This window comes from Lampetra planeri, unplaced genomic scaffold, assembly GCF_965212315.1.
Source record: "Lampetra planeri unplaced genomic scaffold, kcLamPlan1.2.h2 scaffold_1239, whole genome shotgun sequence".
Taxonomy (NCBI): Eukaryota; Metazoa; Chordata; class Hyperoartia; order Petromyzontiformes; family Petromyzontidae; genus Lampetra; species Lampetra planeri.
This window is the reverse complement of record NW_027613954.1, coordinates 1-17378: the sequence shown is the minus strand read 5'-3', so window position 1 is coordinate 17378 and position 17378 is coordinate 1. Positions and strand designations below refer to the sequence as shown.

The 17378-nt window shown below is 41.1% G+C and overlaps 2 protein-coding genes across 2 annotated transcripts; both read left to right on the top strand.

Annotated features, from left to right (window-relative positions):
• Positions 1-1767: 1767 nt before the first annotated feature.
• LOC144738947 (ependymin-2-like) lies at positions 1768-3862 on the top strand. Its single transcript, XM_078621943.1, has 6 exons — positions 1768-1843; positions 1928-1959; positions 2043-2192; positions 3029-3215; positions 3575-3656; positions 3736-3862. The coding sequence occupies exons 1-6, from the start codon at positions 1768-1770 to the stop codon at positions 3860-3862; spliced, it is 654 nt and encodes a 217-aa protein (XP_078478069.1).
• Positions 3863-6561: 2699 nt separating this feature from the next.
• LOC144738949 (cohesin subunit SA-2-like) lies at positions 6562-16955 on the top strand (the record flags this gene model as incomplete). The annotated part of the gene is given in 25 exon segments (XM_078621945.1): positions 6562-6605; positions 6743-6821; positions 6979-7119; positions 7121-7138; positions 7236-7332; positions 7749-7825; positions 7900-8104; positions 8184-8335; positions 9514-9587; positions 11346-11469; positions 11584-11682; positions 12194-12273; positions 12701-12808; positions 12880-12988; positions 13061-13178; positions 13500-13603; positions 14245-14337; positions 14422-14511; positions 14593-14796; positions 14873-14943; positions 15625-15712; positions 15784-15864; positions 16581-16673; positions 16780-16836; positions 16838-16955. Coding segments are annotated over 25 exon segments (2524 nt in total), but the record flags the coding sequence as incomplete, so codon positions are not given.
• Positions 16956-17378: the final 423 nt, after the last annotated feature.

Here is a 17378-nt window from a genome sequence, read left to right as displayed (position 1 = left end):
AATAAACTTAATTTATCCCCACAGCTCAAACAAGAATAGAAATATAAAATTGTAAGAAACAATTCAGAAATGTATAGATGCAATTAGATAAAGAAAAGAACAAAATAAAATGAACCAAAACTATGAAAAGGAAATAACATAAAAATACATAAATAGAATAAGAAAATAAGAATAAGAATAAGGTCAGACCAGAAGACCAGAACAGTGAAACCAGTTTCAAGTATTTTGGGGGTTTTACTGTAGTTTTCATTCATTGAGTGTGTGTGTGTGTGTGTGTGTGTGTGTGTGTGTGTGTATGTGTGTGTGTGTGTGTGTGTGGTGTGTGTGTGGTGTGTGTGTGTGTGTGTGTGTGTGTGTGTGTGTGTGTTTGTGTGCAGTGTTTTATTAAAAACTGGATCTCCTCCAAAAAGCTTTTACATGCTGAGAATGAACTAATTCATATTTTAATTAATCAAATAACAAAGACGGTTTTAATGCAGCTGATGTCACCAGAGGAGGTGACACCAACGCCGGAGGTTGACATCAGAGGTCAACACTGAATGTCAACACCGGACATCAGAAGTCAGTACCAGAGGTCAGCTCTGGAAGTTTGACACCAGAGGCCGACACCAGAGGTCGTCACTTAGGGTGACCAGATCCTAATTCACCAGATGTGGGACAAAGACTATGTTTGTGTGGGACAATTGGGACACCACTGCATTGAGTTTGTCTTCAATAACTTAAAAAAAAAAGTCTATTCTTTGAATAGCTTACTGTTACTAATATTACTGTGCTTTGCCCCATCTGGTTGATTCAGTAGCACATAACAGATTGCAAATACAAACTTAGCAAATGTATTTTATTTAAATACAACGTTCTCTCACGAAAGCACTGCATTTCCTTTTCTTAGATGTTGCGGGGCATGCTTTCATCCCTTTCCTCCATCTCTCCTGCATGCCGATGCCATTTGCATTGTTCGTTCTTGGGGGCATGTGCGCGGCCTTAACCTACGTGTGCGTTTGATTGACATGATCATCACACAGCCCACTGTGTGGAGTCAGACTGTCAGGAACAATGCAGGACAGCGTCTCAATTTGTGTGAAAAGTACTGGAAAAGCGTGACTGCTCATAGCGGGACACCTGGTCACCAGAGGTCGAGGCAGGTGAACACCATTCGGCACTCATGAGACACCCATGTTATTGCAGCGGGTCGTCTGTTTGTTTGGAAACGGGCGCCACACGATCTGGACGGGACAAAGAAAGAACCACAGCTGCACCGAGATGTAACACAACACATATGTGACCTGCTCCAAACACCACAGGCTGCCTGTTTGGTTTGGATCACCGCTGGTGAAGAGCGGTTTGTGTGTGTGTGTGTGTGCGTGTGCGTGTGCGTGTATATACTGTATGAGTGTGTAATATACACATATAAATGCCGTCATAGTAACTGACAGCATCTCATCGTTCATCAGCTTGACTTGTGACCTCCTGCAGTTTCTGTGGGACACACACACACACACACACACACAAACGACACAAAGAAACATCACAAACCAGCTGAACAATCACCAACAACGTGTTTAGTCGGCACCCACAGTGACACACGTTTATTTTTTGACACAGCTGGATGTTTGAGGTCAGAGAAGACCCCATCTCCCGGGTTCGACTCTCTGGATTTCCAGCCTATAAAAGCAGCCGTGACTTCGTTGGAAGCCAGATGCACTTTGGACGTTTTTCTGTCTCTAATTATTTTTATTTCTGTACTTTTTGTCTTTGCAGCAGGAAAAAATGTGCGCAGCAGCTTTGCTCTTCGTCTTCATGTGCTTGACAGCAGCCGCCAGGGCAGACCACCATCAGCCCTGTCGTAAGAACTTGTATCTTCATCATGTGTACATTTACGTGTTTGTTCATTGCTTTCTGTGTTACGATGTGTGTGTTTATCTCTCAGATTCTCCTAACATGACGGGATTCATGAGTTTGGTGAGTTTCAGTCTCTTATTCAGACTAACTCCTTTCACTGTTTCAGCCTCAATCCTTCTCTGTTTCGCTCTTGATGAAAGCAGACATCCTTTCGGGGGGGAGTAAGAGCGCTGGGCGACTTCACTTATGATTCTATGGGCAGGAAGCTGCGGTTCCAATCCAACGACAGCTTGTCAATTAGTGAACTGGTGAACAAAACCCTGAGTTTGGATCTGCTGATGCTTTTTGAGGAGGTAACTGTATTCTCCACTGAATATTTGTGTTTTGTTTGGTTTAAAGGGCAATCAGGAAAACTTAATGGATAATATAGCCTCAGCCAAGAAAAGAAAATGAATATTGAGCAATTACACAGGTATAATAATAATAATAATAATAATAATAATAATAATAATAATAATAATAATAATAATAATAATAATAATAATAATAATAATAATAATAATAATAATAATAAAGTACGTAGGCAAATTTATAATTACATTTTTGTAATACACAAGGTATTGTATGGAAGCCTCTTTTGCTACAAATATAAAATAAAATCGAAGTCATAATTTTTTGATTAGAAAATATAACATGACATATTATATATCATATGTTATATGGTCATACAAAATATATGATATTCATAATTATTCAAATATAAATGTGCACATCAAGAGCTGCGTTGTCACTAATGGTTGTTCTGCCAACACTGAAAAGAAAAATGGTACAAAAATAGTAAAGCAATTTAGTCTGACGGAAAGTAAAATAACCACAACAATTAGCCAGCAAAACAACAACCAGACAAATGGAGACGTAAGGTCAAACCAGCTTTTCTCATTTGTAACTATGAACAGACTGGAATGAAGGTTGGTCAGGTTGGTGCAACGGTTCTACCAGACTAAGAATTCAGTGATACTTTCACCTGGAGATATTGTAAAGAATGTTTCTTTCCTCGTTATTTTTTCCCCACCAATTTATATCATATTTTTAAATGAATCCCCTCACTGTGTCAGTTGGCCATCAGTCACCTGTGACAGCATCAACTCCCACAGCTTCTGAGTCTGTGTCACTGTGTCACTTCTGAAAGGGGATTTTCTACGAGATCGACAGCAAAAACCAAAGCTGTGAGAAGAAATCGCTGCACTCCAGCCTGCACCCGCTGGATATCCCTGATGACGCCAAGTCCCATTTTCCGTTCAATCTTGGAAATCCGTCCATCGAAGGGGAGGGGCTGAAAGTCAGCTTGTGGATGGGATCGGTGCCAGAAATGAAAGGTTTGGAAGAAAACTGTACAATAACTGGATCCAATTACAAGTAACAATAGTGAATCTAGTAATGGAACTAACAAATATTTTATTGATGGAAATGTTTAAGGAAAGTTTGCAACTTCCAGCAGCATCAACTACTATCAAACTGCTTTTAAAATCAGAAAATACATCAGATGACATCATTCAGACTAGTAGGTGTGAAGCCGACCTTAAACTCCATCAACTGATGATGAAGCAAACTATCAGAAGCGTCTCACGAGTCAGCTTAGAACTGAAAGAGCTTCTCAGACCTGAAACGTCTTTGGGCACACTAGCTAATGATGAATGAAACCCAGCAGCTTTGATTTGTTCTGCTCTTTCTCCAGTGTCATACTCCATGTGTGTGACCCAGGGATGTTTGCCGTTTAGCACGTTATACTTCTCCGAATCTGATTCACTGATTGTCAGGTTGGTGGATTTTTCTCCTTTAACATCGCAGAATATTTACGGCAACGTCCAAAACCTAATGTCCAAATCTTCCTTCCAGCATCATGAACGTAGAAAACGACATCAAGGATCCTGATGTGCTGGCGGTTCCTTCCTTTTGCCAGGGACTTCCTGTGGAGGAGACACCTGAAGGGACAGTAAATAGCTTCATTAATGAGTTCCTGTAGATGAGACATCGGCGTGCACCACAGAACCTGTCCACACGTGGCCTTCTAGAACTTTTTAATTCACTCCTCTGTTTTCATACGTGACCCGTTTGTGCAACGCTGCATGTTAACCCGTTGATCTCCCCCAATGAAGGAACGGCTCTGAAGGGATCACACACTCTCACGCAAAGGAACACGCAACACGGATCGTAGATTTAGACGTAATTACTAACAGTTGGCAGATATTCATGTTGGTTCTGCTTACAAAACTTGTAAGATATGATTAACGGAACAATAAAACGTCAAAGCTGCCGATGGTGTGTGAGTGGTTTTGTCTGCCAGCATCGATTCCTGATGACGTTGTTGGTGTTTGTTGGCTGGACTCGTTATAATTCTGTTCACCACAACCACAAAGCAACATCAATCGCAAAGATGCAACTAGTAATAATATTAATAATATAATACAATATGATATTGCTGGTAGGTGTGAATTTGAGTGTGAATGGTTGTCTGTTCTTCATGTGGCCCTGATGAGCTGGTGACCCGTCCAGGTTGTACCCTGATGTTCACCCACTGACACCTGGGATCAGCTCCAGCACGACCACGACCCGTAACCAGAAAAAGAGGAAGAAGATGAATGAATAAATTATAATGATGAGGATAATAATGATAAGATAATACATTTCCTGATATACAAATGTTGCAAATTGTATGTTTTTTCTTGTAATAAAACCATATAAAGTAGCCAAAGATAATTCATTCAGTATTAGACTTTGAAGGAGCTCAAACTGTTGTTTTTCAGTACACGCATGTAGATTCACATAGTTACACTGTCAACTCACTTTCTGGAGACATTCACCAACATGTTAGACAATTTTTCTCTCCTTAGTAATTGTGGGGGGGTTGCTGTTATTTACAATTATGTAGTACTACATGTAGCATGATATTGCCTTTATACATTCACTTATCCAACATACTAGTAAGCAGACAGGGCACAGGGGTCAGTCAAATGACATGTCAGAGGACAGTCATCAGTCTTCCCATGATACTGTATGAATTAGCTGCAGTACACGGAGCCACCGGCAGGGTGTATGTGTGCGCTACATGCAGCAGAACGAAAACACAAAGTGTACCTGCTGTTAGCCACACAGGAGCTACCTGTGCTAACATAGCTAATAAAACTTTTAGCATTCAGCTTGGGGACATGACAGTTTGTGCAAGAAATTAACAAAAGCATTCTCTTTACCAGGTCAGCGGCGTTTGGACTGTTAAATTTCAGTCCGGCTATGATTTAAAACGAGGTAAGTTGTAAAATGGCGGATAGCTAACGTTCGAGGAGTTTCTCATTGATGCTGTTGGATTTCCCAGCTGCGGAGACAATTGACTCGAGTGTGAACATACGTTGTTGGAGCAGGTGTCTGCTGATGTTTGAGTGGACTGAAATAATAGTGGTTGGTGTGAGCGACCGGATCTCACAGCTTGTGTGAAGAGGTGGTCTCATTAGCTAGAACAAGCTAACGCCAATGCTGTGTTAGCCTGTCTGGAAATGCACCAAAAATGTAGCTTCAAATCTGTGTCATGACGTTGCTCAACGCAAACAAAGTAGTATGAGACAGTGTCTGCAGGTGGGGGAACTTTCGTGGCTCGAACGGGATGTTGTTCAGATGAGTTGGCGTCAGTCGGAAGGTTTCGGCCGCTGGAGCAGAGACGTCAGGGGCAGACGAGAGCGGACAGGAACCATCGGCTCAGAAACATCTGCTTCGGAGTTCGGAAGTACACAACCGCGCTTCACGATTGTTCGAATAAAGTTGCAGGGAGGAACTACAACAACAATAATAATATTAGGACTTTGTTCAGTCTCATAAGAATGCTACCCTACTGGAGCAAAACATCAAAGAGTATTATGTTGCAAAGTGATTCCGTCAAACGTTTTTGTATTAAACATTTAATATAAAAAAACCCAACATGTTATTAATAATAAAATTAAATTTAAATACCCATCCCAGATAAAAAGAAATGCAAAAAAGCTCAATCTAAAAGAATAAATGAATGAATGAGTAAAAATAGAGAAGGTAAGCTGTTGCTTGATGGCATGAAATGAACCTTCTTGAAGAAAAAAATAAAATAAAACAAACCTGAGAGTAAAATGTATTTTTCTGAAAGTGTAATTGATATTAATATTTTTTGATGTACAATATCAATTCTCTCTGCTGACCACATGCTGTATGATAGGAGGTCCGTGTGTCTGCCTGTTAGCAACTTGATGAAACGACTAGTGATCACATTGGTATTTAACTATTTTCCATTGTGACACTGACATTGTGATTGATGAATAAAATAGGTGTTGCCATTAATGCATTTACATAGATAGAGAGATAGATAATTTATTTTTATCTCCTGAGAGAAATTCACAATTCCAGCAGCATGACAGATCAAAAAGATCTAGACCTAGATTCAGCCATAATGAGTGTCATGTAATTGCTGGAGCAACTTTTTATCATCCAATGCATGTCTAGTTGTCCGTGGTGCCTCTTTTGACCTGCTCGCTCTCATGCAAACTGCTTATTGCTCCTGACTCATGTCTTGTTTTATCTGTTGGTGAAACTCATCAACAGGCTACTTTTCCTTTTGTTTGCAGGTGCACAGACACCCAACCATCTGACTCAGTGTCCAGAGCGATAGGTGCACTTCCTGCAGCGGATCCAGAAAATGTTTGAGAAATGATAGCAGCGCAGGATTTGCAAAAAGATTTTCAGTTCCCTCAGTAAGAACTGCTCCAGCTTCACACGTCTTCTCAGTGTTTTGTGTATGTGTCTGTGTGTACGTACATATGCTATCATGTTATTCTTACCAATGTTCTCCTGTGTTTCACATTGTAAAAACCTTTGCTGTTGTGCACAGAGCGGCAGACTCCCAGTTGTCTTCAGATACTGACCTAGAAGATCCAGAAGGCAAAAATGCAAAGACGGGAAGAAGCATGGTGTGTTTTCAAAATGAGTGTCTAGTGTTATGTTTAGTTGTTTTCTCTGTGGTGTTTTGTCTCTATCAGATGAAATAGATGAGTAGCTGAAATAGCTGAGTTATTTTATCATGATTAACCTTCATGTTTTTTTGTTCAACAACTTTGCACCCTGAAGGCATCCAAGAAAGGGAAGAAGGCACCAGGAGAAAAGGTCAAAGGGGGCGGAGCAGCGAGGGGCCAAGGTGTCGGCTGGGTGAACGGGCATCATCCGGAGAACGGGTTGGACAGTATGACGCTGTTTGAGGTGGTGAAAACGGGGGAAGAGTGCCACACAGGTGGGTGTAAAGACGCATTGGTCATCATCATTTGGAATGGAGAGTCTTTTGTCTTTTGTCTATTGAATTTGTGAATAAATGTCCTGGTGATATGTAGTCCATCGTCGATGACTGGATCGAAGCTTACAAACACGACAGGGACATCGCCCTGCTGGACTTAATCAACTTCTTCATCCAGTGCTCTGGATGTAAAGGTATGTATCCATGCATGTCTAATTAAACAGAGTTTAACCCTTAGAGGTCAGCGTGTTCCTGTAAATATCGTTGTTATACTCAGAGATTGACAGATTCAGGAGACTCTACTTTCTTCGTTGAATCTCTTGATGGTTCACGGCTGGCGTTAGGGAGTGTCTCCACTACCCTACACTACATGCTATTTTATTCATAAGGTGTGGGTAAATCAGTATCAAACACCAAAACAATAATCTGATAATAATCCGTCTATCTGAGCTCAGTAGTTAGGAGTATTTTGTCATGAACTCTAAAGACAGAGAGGCAAAGTGACATGAACAAATCACCTCTGGGTGTGTGGAACCCCGAGCAATTCAGATCTTGGCTCTGGGACTTATGAGACTAAAAGAAAAACTGCATTTGTTTCTTCTTCTCACAGGGGCTGTGAGTGCAGAGATGTTCAGACAAATGCAGAACTCTGAAATCATCCGGAAAATGACAGAGGAGTTCGATGAGGTAAGATTTTGATACAAAGGAACTTTGACGATTGAACTGGAAAACAATGTGATCTGCTTTCCATCGTCACACAGGACAGCGGCGACTATCCATTGACGCTATCAGGGCCCCAGTGGAAGAAATTCAAGATAAGTTTCTGTGACTTCATCGCGGTTCTGGTGCGTCAGTGTCAGTACAGCATCATCTACGACGAGTACATGATGGACACAGTCATCTCGCTTCTCACGGGCCTGTCTGACTCGCAGGTCAGAGCCTTCAGACACACGAGCACACTAGCAGGTCAGTTGTAACGAGCTTTAGTCATGGTGCGTTTCTGCTCAGAACGTTACGTCCTTACGAACGCTGTTGTCTCTGCCAGCCATGAAGCTGATGACGGCGTTGGTGAACGTGGCTCTGAACCTGAGCATTAATATGGACAACACGCAGAGACAGTACGAGTCTGAGAGAAACAAGGTCATCGCGAAACGGGCCAACGACAGGTTGGAGCTGCTCTTGCAGAAACGTAAAGAGGTGAGACGAACTGCCATGCTGATTCACTTGTCACTGGGGTTGCAAATTACTGGGAATTTTTTAAGTTGGAATCTTTCCATGGGATATACCTGGAATGAACTCTGAAGTACAATTCTGAAGTTTTAAATCTAGTTATGCAAACTGTATATGAGCATCATCTTGACTAAATCCAGCAGATTTCACATGCATCCACTTGAGAACCTGATGCTATTCCTCCATCACATGCACAGCACACAGCTGACTGCAGTGGACGCCCCCTCCACCTGCACTTCCTCCATTGCATGCACAGGCCTGAATTCACGTTCGAGCCCAGGGGTCCGTTCCAGAAAGCAGGTTTAGTTAAAATCCTGAGTTTGTTCGTCCTAAAAAGGAGGAACATTGCAGATTTTTCAGTTCACTTTTCATGTAAACTGACAGAAATCAAATCTTTAGTCTTTCAAGTTTCAAATGTTTCAAGTCAGTTGATCAGTAATTCGGAAATAAGGAAAAGTCCGTTTTCCTCATTTAAGGATCAACAAACTCAGGATTTTGACGAACACTTCGTTCTGGAATGGGTCGCAGAGCAGTTGAAGCCACACGTTTCAGCCCATGGACGACAGGAACTGACATAGGTTCTGATGATATTATGCCTTACATTTATTTTTAATAAGTGTGGTATTAATGTTTCCTTCAACATGTTTCCATACAGTATTTGGCTGCTGAGAAGCTACATGCTAACTATAGCTATAGCTAGCATAAGTTCATTGACCAGTCATTGAATAGTTCCTGAACTCCCCAGATTAAATTCCCATGGAAATTTTTTGCCTCTTTCCAAACCTTCTTGTCACTAATGAAACGTTCGGCAGACATAACTCATATGTAATTTCTAGGTCAAATTTCCGAGATTCCGAAATTTGTGTTCCAGTTTCATTTTAACATAGTTGGTCAGAAATAGACCAGAAATAACCATCATTTTGCATGGTATTCCCATTGACAACAAATCACATTTGTGTGTATGAGTCATTGAAATGGACACATAAGACATAAGTGATAGAAAAACTCATTTGCGAATTTCTCTTGGGGATTAATAAAGTATCCATCCATCCATCCAAAAACAGCAAAAACACACTGCAACAATGCATCTTTGTATGAGTTTGTATGCAAAGTTTGATCATCATCTCCATTTGTTTCTCCAACAGCTTCAAGAAAATCAAGATGAGATAGAAAACATGATGAACGCCATTTTCAAAGGCGTCTTTGTCCACAGATACCGGTATGGGACTCTTGGAACACAGTGACTCAGTGTCACGTGGTATTTAGTTCAAAACCTTAAAACTTTCATACTTAACCTTCAGGGGATCCTGGGTACAAATTTGTACGGCGGGCTGTTTTTTTTTTGTTTTATTTGCTGATTAATGTGGCTTATGTTATGTTTTTTGGCATGAAATTTTGCAGGAAGGCTGCTTTTTGTCATATTTTTAGAATCTAATGACAGTTAATTTCCAAGGTCTATCATACAGTCATAGAAAATTTTTACTAGGATCCGTTGGACCAAAAATGTACCGTCAAAATGAAACTGCTATAAAATCATCACAAGTCAATATTTCTTTCTGCTTTTTGGCATATATCTTCAGCCAGCTCTACTGTGTTCAAAAGTACCAAAGTACCAGTTCCAGAATTTTAACCCCTTAAATGCCAGTTTGAATGCATGCTGTAACTGTTTTTTTTTGTGAAAAAAAACACAACCTGTTATATATATCTAATAATATCAGCAGTAGGTGCTTGGGGTGTTGCAGGTAATTAGAGTCTTGGACATGTCAAAAAGTAGTAACAACATTGATTTCATTGCATTCATATTTTTTATGTGGTTTCAGATTTACATTTTTGACAACACTTAGGACCCTTGGTACAAAAATGTACCGGCAAACTCAAACTGCTATAAAACCATCAAAAATCAATATTTTTATTTACTTTATTTTATTTATTTACTTTTTTCTTTAAATCTCTTAAAAGTACCAAAAGTTCAAAACCATCAAAAATCAATATTTTTATTTACTTTATTTTATTTATTTACTTTTTTCTTTCAATCTCTTAAAAGTACCAAAAGTTCAATGATTTTCAAGATTTTCACCCTTTAAATGCCAGTTTCAATATGTGATGCCAATTGATTTATGAAAAAACATCACAAAATATGAAATATTTTCTGGATAATACATGGTGGAAGGTTGTGGCTTTGTTTTATATCTGAGGTATAGATATATCAAAGATTAGCGCCAGCACTGATTTCATTGCATTAGTAGTTTTTGTGCAGATAAGACTTTTATGACCCTCATGGCCAAAATGAGGCCCACTTTCCCATTGACTTTCATTGAAAACACATTTTCTAATCTCACTGATAAATACAAGAAAATAAAGCTGCATTCAGTGATGTCAGCACTGGATTTGGATCTAAACAAGTGAACTATACTACTACTACAACACCTCAGATTCAACCTTTTTTGTAGTCTGATGCATGAAATGCCACAGTAAACATGAACAGTGGTGCGTGCGTGTGTGCGTTTGTCCAGCCACTATGTCCGTGTTGAACAAAATGTGCAGATGTTTTAAGTTTTGATGTTTTTTCATTTCTTTTTGAGGTACAGAAATAGAAGTAGAAACTCAGGTTAGGATATGTCACCCTGCCCATTGTACTTTCAAAGATATTGTGGAGTAAACAACAACAACAAGTGCGTTTTGGCTCGTGGCTGCTTTCACTGCAGTTTTACCCTCACAGCTTTGGTGAGGACTCATTAGTGGAAAGAGTTAAAGAGTTAAAATCATGAAAATTCTGGAACTTTTGGTACTTTTGAACACAGCAGAGCTGGCTGAAGAGATATATCCAAAAAAACAGAAAAAATATAGATTTGTGATGATTTTACAGCAGTTTGATTTTGCCAGTACATTTTTGGACAAAGGGTCCTTAACGTTATTTTTCTAAAGGGAGCCCTGAAGGTTGAACCTGTATTTGAATCACTTGTCTCATGTTTGCCAGTGATGCCATCGCTGATATCCGGGCGATTTGTATAGAGGAGATTGGCATGTGGATGAAGCTGTACAGCGACGCCTTCCTCAACGACAGTTACCTGAAGTATGTCGGCTGGACAATGCACGATAAGGTGAGTGGAGAGAATTTGTCCTGTAATCAGAATCTGCCTGAATTCAAGAATAAAGTGAGCTCTCCTGTTGCTCTGGTTAATTATATATCTGTCAATGATTTTTTTCTCCTCCAGCAAGGTGAGGTACGTCTTAAGTGCTTGACCTCCCTGCAAGGATTATTCTACAGCAGGGAGCTCGGAGCTCGACTGGAGCTCTTCACCAGTCGCTTCAAGGTGAGCGAGCCGCTGTGTGTCCTCAGGACTCGTTCATGTTCCCACCCTACAAATTCATGACAGTGTAGTTTGCAGATTGGTGCTATTAATTCACCTATACAAATACAAAACATTTAAAGAATAATAAACACTGAAGATTGATAGAGAATTGGTTTGGATTAAAAAGTTATACCTCCCTCTTTTTTTTTTGTTTATTTTTTAAAACTGTTCATATTATCACTTTCATTTACTTCTGCATTATTGTTTTGCTTTACTTTATTTGCTTATTTTACACGTGATTGAAATAAAAGAACATCAATTAACTAAAGTAGACACAGCAGTATGATTCAAATGTCGCAATTTGTTGTGTCTTTGTAGAATATTGTTTGTACTATGAAGACATACGTAGAGATACATAGTCATAAATACATTTAGCACATATATTTGCTCATAGCTTGTCAGGAATGAGTTTCTGTACAGCATAATTCTGAGATGTCAGAGACGATTTTCCCGTCATTTCTCTTGCTGACAGGATCGCATCGTATCCATGACTCTGGACAAGGAATATGATGTCGCAGTTCAAGCCATTAAACTCCTGACGCTTGTCTTGCAGTGAGTAATCTCCACTCTGAACACATTGGGCACACAAAACGTGTGGATTCACATTATTTATACAGCAGCTTTCATACAAACACACAACACGGGGTGCTTCGCAGAGCAGATCACCACGGAAACAGAAAAATACAGTACAACATTTATAATTGACTCAAAATAGACAGAAATGAAAACAACAAATTGTTTATACATGTATTATATAAGCACATAAGATAAAAACATTAAAAAGTGCCTTCATGACATTGTTCAATTCTTAGTTGGGGGGTCAGTTCAACATCTCTATGACACTTGGAAGGCTACAGAAACATTTGAACTATTTACATATTAATTAGCCTGCGTATTTGTCATTATAATTAGTTAATTGCGATAAGCTTCTTTTGCCATCAGCAGGCGTCGTTGACATGTTTTTCCTTTCATGGAACAGGAGTAGTGACGAGGTCCTGAGCGCGGAGGACTGTGAGAGTGTCTATCACCTGGTTTACTCAGCTCATCGACCCATCGCCGTCTCAGCCGGAGAGTTTCTGTTTAAGAAGTACGTGTTCATCATCATTCTATCGCTGCGTGTGACGTGTAACAGCCTGTCCGTCGCACTTTTCTCCGCAGGCTGTTCAGCCACCGAGGCCCAGAGGAGGAGGGGCTTCCTCGGAGGGGTCGGCAGAGCCTCAACGGCAGCCTCATCAAGACCACTGTCTTCTTCTTCCGGGAAAGTGAAGTAAGTGGGTGAAAACCTGGCCACTGTAGGTGTAGTGCAGTACAGATCAATGACGCATGTGGTGATTTACAGCTGCACGAACACGGAGCGTACCTGGTGGACAGTCTGTGGGAGTGTGCGTCAGAGCTGCTGAAGGACTGGGAGACAATGATCAGCCTGCTGCTGGATGAGCCCACGTCAGGAGAGGAGGGTAAGATGGGAGGAACCTTTCATTCAGAATCATACTCAGAATACACTTATTTATCCTTAAAGAGCAATTATACAGGTAAATGTAACATAATGTAAAAATAGTAACAATAATAAAATGTATTTGTATAGCACCTGTCATACAACACATGCAGTATCAATATGCTTTACAAAAAGATATTAAGAAAACACAAAATACAGATAAAACCAAACCTTAAATTGTCAAATAAGAATAATTAAAAAATTATACAAGCATCTTTAACGACAAGCAGTAGTGTGGAGGTGCTGGTGTAAGTCTGTGTGTTTGTGTGTGTGCAACATTCAGCTTTGACGGACAGGCAGGAGACAGCTCTGGTGGAGATCATGCTCTGTGCTATTCGTCAGGCTTGTGAGTGTCACCCTCCCGTGGGCAGGAGCACCGGTAAGAAGGTGAGCATCAGGATTCACATTCTATTCTGTAGTAATTTGTCAGTGATGGGCAAGTTCTTTTAGGTGTACTGAATCATTAGAATCCATTCAGTAAAAAGAGACGTCTGCGGGAGGAGCTCACGGCAGCACCCGCTGCTGTAGGACAGGAACGACATAATAATACGTGTTGTCACGTCAGGAGTCGTTTGGTCTTAATACTCACTAAATATCGCGGCCAAGTTGCTAAGTTGGTGACACTGTTTGAGTCTAAGTTTCGTTTTCAGTGTAAGTTTCTCTTTCAGCGAGTGATTTGTGTCAGTCCACTGGTTCACACAGGATGAACCAACAAATCAGGTTCACTCGCAGCAGTTTCCTGCCGCACTCAGCTGAACTGTGAAATAAACGACTCATTTCAGAAAGTGATTCAGTATATTTTGGTACGCTTCATTTCAAAACGACTCATTGGCGAATGGGAAAACACTACTCTGCAGTAAAACAAAAAAAAACAGTTTTTTATTTCAAGCTGCAATTCCAACATATTTTTTTCCCTCACAAACATGAGAGCTGGAAAGTCACATGAGGCAACCAAGCAAAGTTATTAACCAACTCATTGACGTGTGTTCCTTCTTTGACCGCCGTTATTCATGTGTGCTTTTGTTAAGGTCCTGACTGCTAAGGAGAAGAAAACGCAGCTGGATGATCGGACACGGATCACAGAGATGTTTGCGGTTGCGTTGCCCCTGTTGTTGGCGAAGGTGACGTCTCGTTTCCTGACATATATTGGAACAGGTTTTCTTTTCCGACCAGTCGACCTAACTGCTACGTCTTCTCCTTGGCAGTACTGTGTCGACATTGACAAGGTGACCAATCTGCTGCAAATACCAAAGTACTTTGATCTGGACATCTACACCACTGGTCGGCTGGAGAAGGTTTGTCTCTGACACCACACAACATCCTCCTTCTTCCTGCAACTTGTACATTTCTGAAACCATGCCCTGTCTTTCATGAAGCACCTGGACGCTTTGCTGCGGCAAATCTGGGAGGTGGTGGATAAGCACACGGACACGGAGGTGCTGGAGGCCTGTTCCACCACCTACCATTATCTCTGCAACGAGGAGTTCACCATCTACAACCGTGTGGACATCGCACGCTCACAGCTCCTTGACGAGCTGGTGGATAAATTCAACAGGCTCCTGGAGGACTTCCTGCTTGAGGTGGGTGCTGCTGCACCATTGGCTGCCAGGAGTGGGTGAATGTCCAGGACTTGAAGGGTTTCGTCTCCTGTGTCAGGGTGAAGAACCAGATGATGACGATGCCTATCAGGTTCTGTCTACGCTCAAGAAGATCAGCGCTTTTCACAAGTAAAGCAGCTTTGTGTACATGTTGTTTGTTGAAGACGGTGTATTTGTTAAACATGATTTTCTGTGCAGTACAGGATAATGCAACGCATATCTAGATACACTGGGTACAATACGATACGGGAACAATACAGATTTAAATGTAGCGGTCAAGTAAAACTATGGCACAGTTTGATGGGATATGATACAATCTGATTTATTCCTAATTTAAAGTAGACAATTATTAACATAAATCAATACTATATTAGAATATTGTTATATGATGTTATATGATTCTGAACATAAGTTAATACTATAAATGTGGCATTTGTCACCTTCAAAATTTTTATGGAGGTATTTTTACTTCCAAAGCCCCTGAACATGAACTCGTTCATGCCTCGTTTAAACTGAACAGGACACCCGTCTACCAATGCACTCGCATCGTTGAAAGCAAGTTTCTGACCCGTGTGGTTATTTACTGAATTTATGCAGCTGCGTTGAACTGACACTCAGTCTGTCGTACCCTACACGGCCGTCCTACGCTGTTGGGAGTACTTCTGCGTCTGTCTGCTTGTGCTGCTCTGCATTGAATCTCGTCACTTCAAGTGACAGTCACACTAAGTGAGCGGGTCGTAGCTGCTACGCTGTCAATTTTACACAGGAGCATGTTTGAGGCTTTAATGTTCCCTGTTTGTCTGCTGCCAGCGCACATGACTTGTCAAAGTGGGATCTGTTCACCAGCAACTACAGACTTCTCAACACAGGTCTCCAGAACGGGGACATGCCTGAGCAGGTGGGACAGCGACTACACTCCAACCATCAACCATCACTGTCATCTCATCTGCTTGTTTTCCCTCCCTGCAGATTGTCGTTCATGCAATGCAGTGCACACATTACATCATCCTGTGGCATCTGGCCAAGGTTTCAGGTGGCACTTCGGTAAAGGTATGGAACATCGTATAGCTTCTGAACCATCGAAATAAAAACTTGACATTCAGGAGGTGTAAGGAAAACCTTGGTCTTACAGGCTCAGAACCCTCTAGTAGATCTGAGGCTTTGTGTGGACAGCCTTCTGCAAAGAGAGGCAGAGAGATGAGTAGAGGTGAAAATATAGGACAACAAACCACGAATACATGAATTAACTTGGAAAACAGTGACGCAGTGGCAACATGAAACATATGTACAGAGAGACAAATGAATTTTGGAAGTATGAGACGTGTTTGTGGTGTTAGCTGGCTGACGATCATTGACAACATCATCCTGGGCTAGAAGCACTTAGGATTCCTAGTTATTCTGTTTTTGACGTCCTGACGTCCATGTTGATGAAGGTGGGTGAGCACAGATGGTCAACGGCTTTAAAATAAAATATATGAATGTAATGTAAAGATCAATGTACCAATGTACAACTGAATATATATATTTTTTTTACCTGTACACCGTTGTATTTTGTTATAGAGTGAAAATAAAATTTTGATCTAATCAGCTGATCAGCTAATGATCCCCGAGGGGTGATTTGTGGTGCACTCAGTTGTAACAAAATACCCAAGAAACAAAAGTGGGAAAAAAGTATATTACACAACTCAATTCAACAAAGACCTAAGTGTTATTTTGAAAAGCGATGGCTCAAGTGAGAGTTTTAATGTGCTATTACCTCGTTGCAGGGCGACATGACGACTCTGAGGAAGCAAATGAGAGCTTTCTGCTTAATGTGTCAGCGTTACCTGAACAGCATCAACACTGCTGTCAAAGAGCAGGTGGGACGATGACGATGATGATGACGACTCGTGTTCTCTCCCGTGTTCTTACGTGTACAGCTGACCAACATGTGTCATGAATGCTGAAGCGCTGTGTTCATTCCAGGCTTTCACCACACTATGTGATCTACTGTTGATCTTCAGTCACCAAATTATGTCTTCAGGGCCGAGAACAACTGGAGCCTCTGGTTTACACACCAGACTCTTCGTTACAGGCAGAGCTGCTCAACTTCATCCTGGATCATGTTTTCATTGATCAGGATGACGACAACAACAGCACAGGTATGTTTTCCTATAGGTACGCCCCTTTTCCTCAACACGGTTCTAGCCCGACTCTATTCTATTTGGCTTTTTTGCGTTTCCATCCGGGACAGTGGTACTTTGTGCCACTGCGTTTGGTGGCTGGTTAGAATGAGGAAGTGAGAAAGTCAGGGAAGTTTGGTCTCTGTGATCGTGTACCGCGGTGCCTGTCTGCTTTTTGTCTGAGACAAACATCCACAAACCGAGCAGCAAGTTCACCATATCCTCCTTGTCCTACAGTGTGTGTGTGTGTGTGTGTGTGTGTGTGTGTGTGTGTGTGTGTGTGTGTGTGTGTGTGTGTGTGTGTGTGTGTGTGTGTGTGTGTGTGTGTGTGTGTGTGTGTGTGTGTGTGTGTGTGTGCAGTGACGTTCTCACTCATGTCAAGGTGGAATAGAATTGTAATGT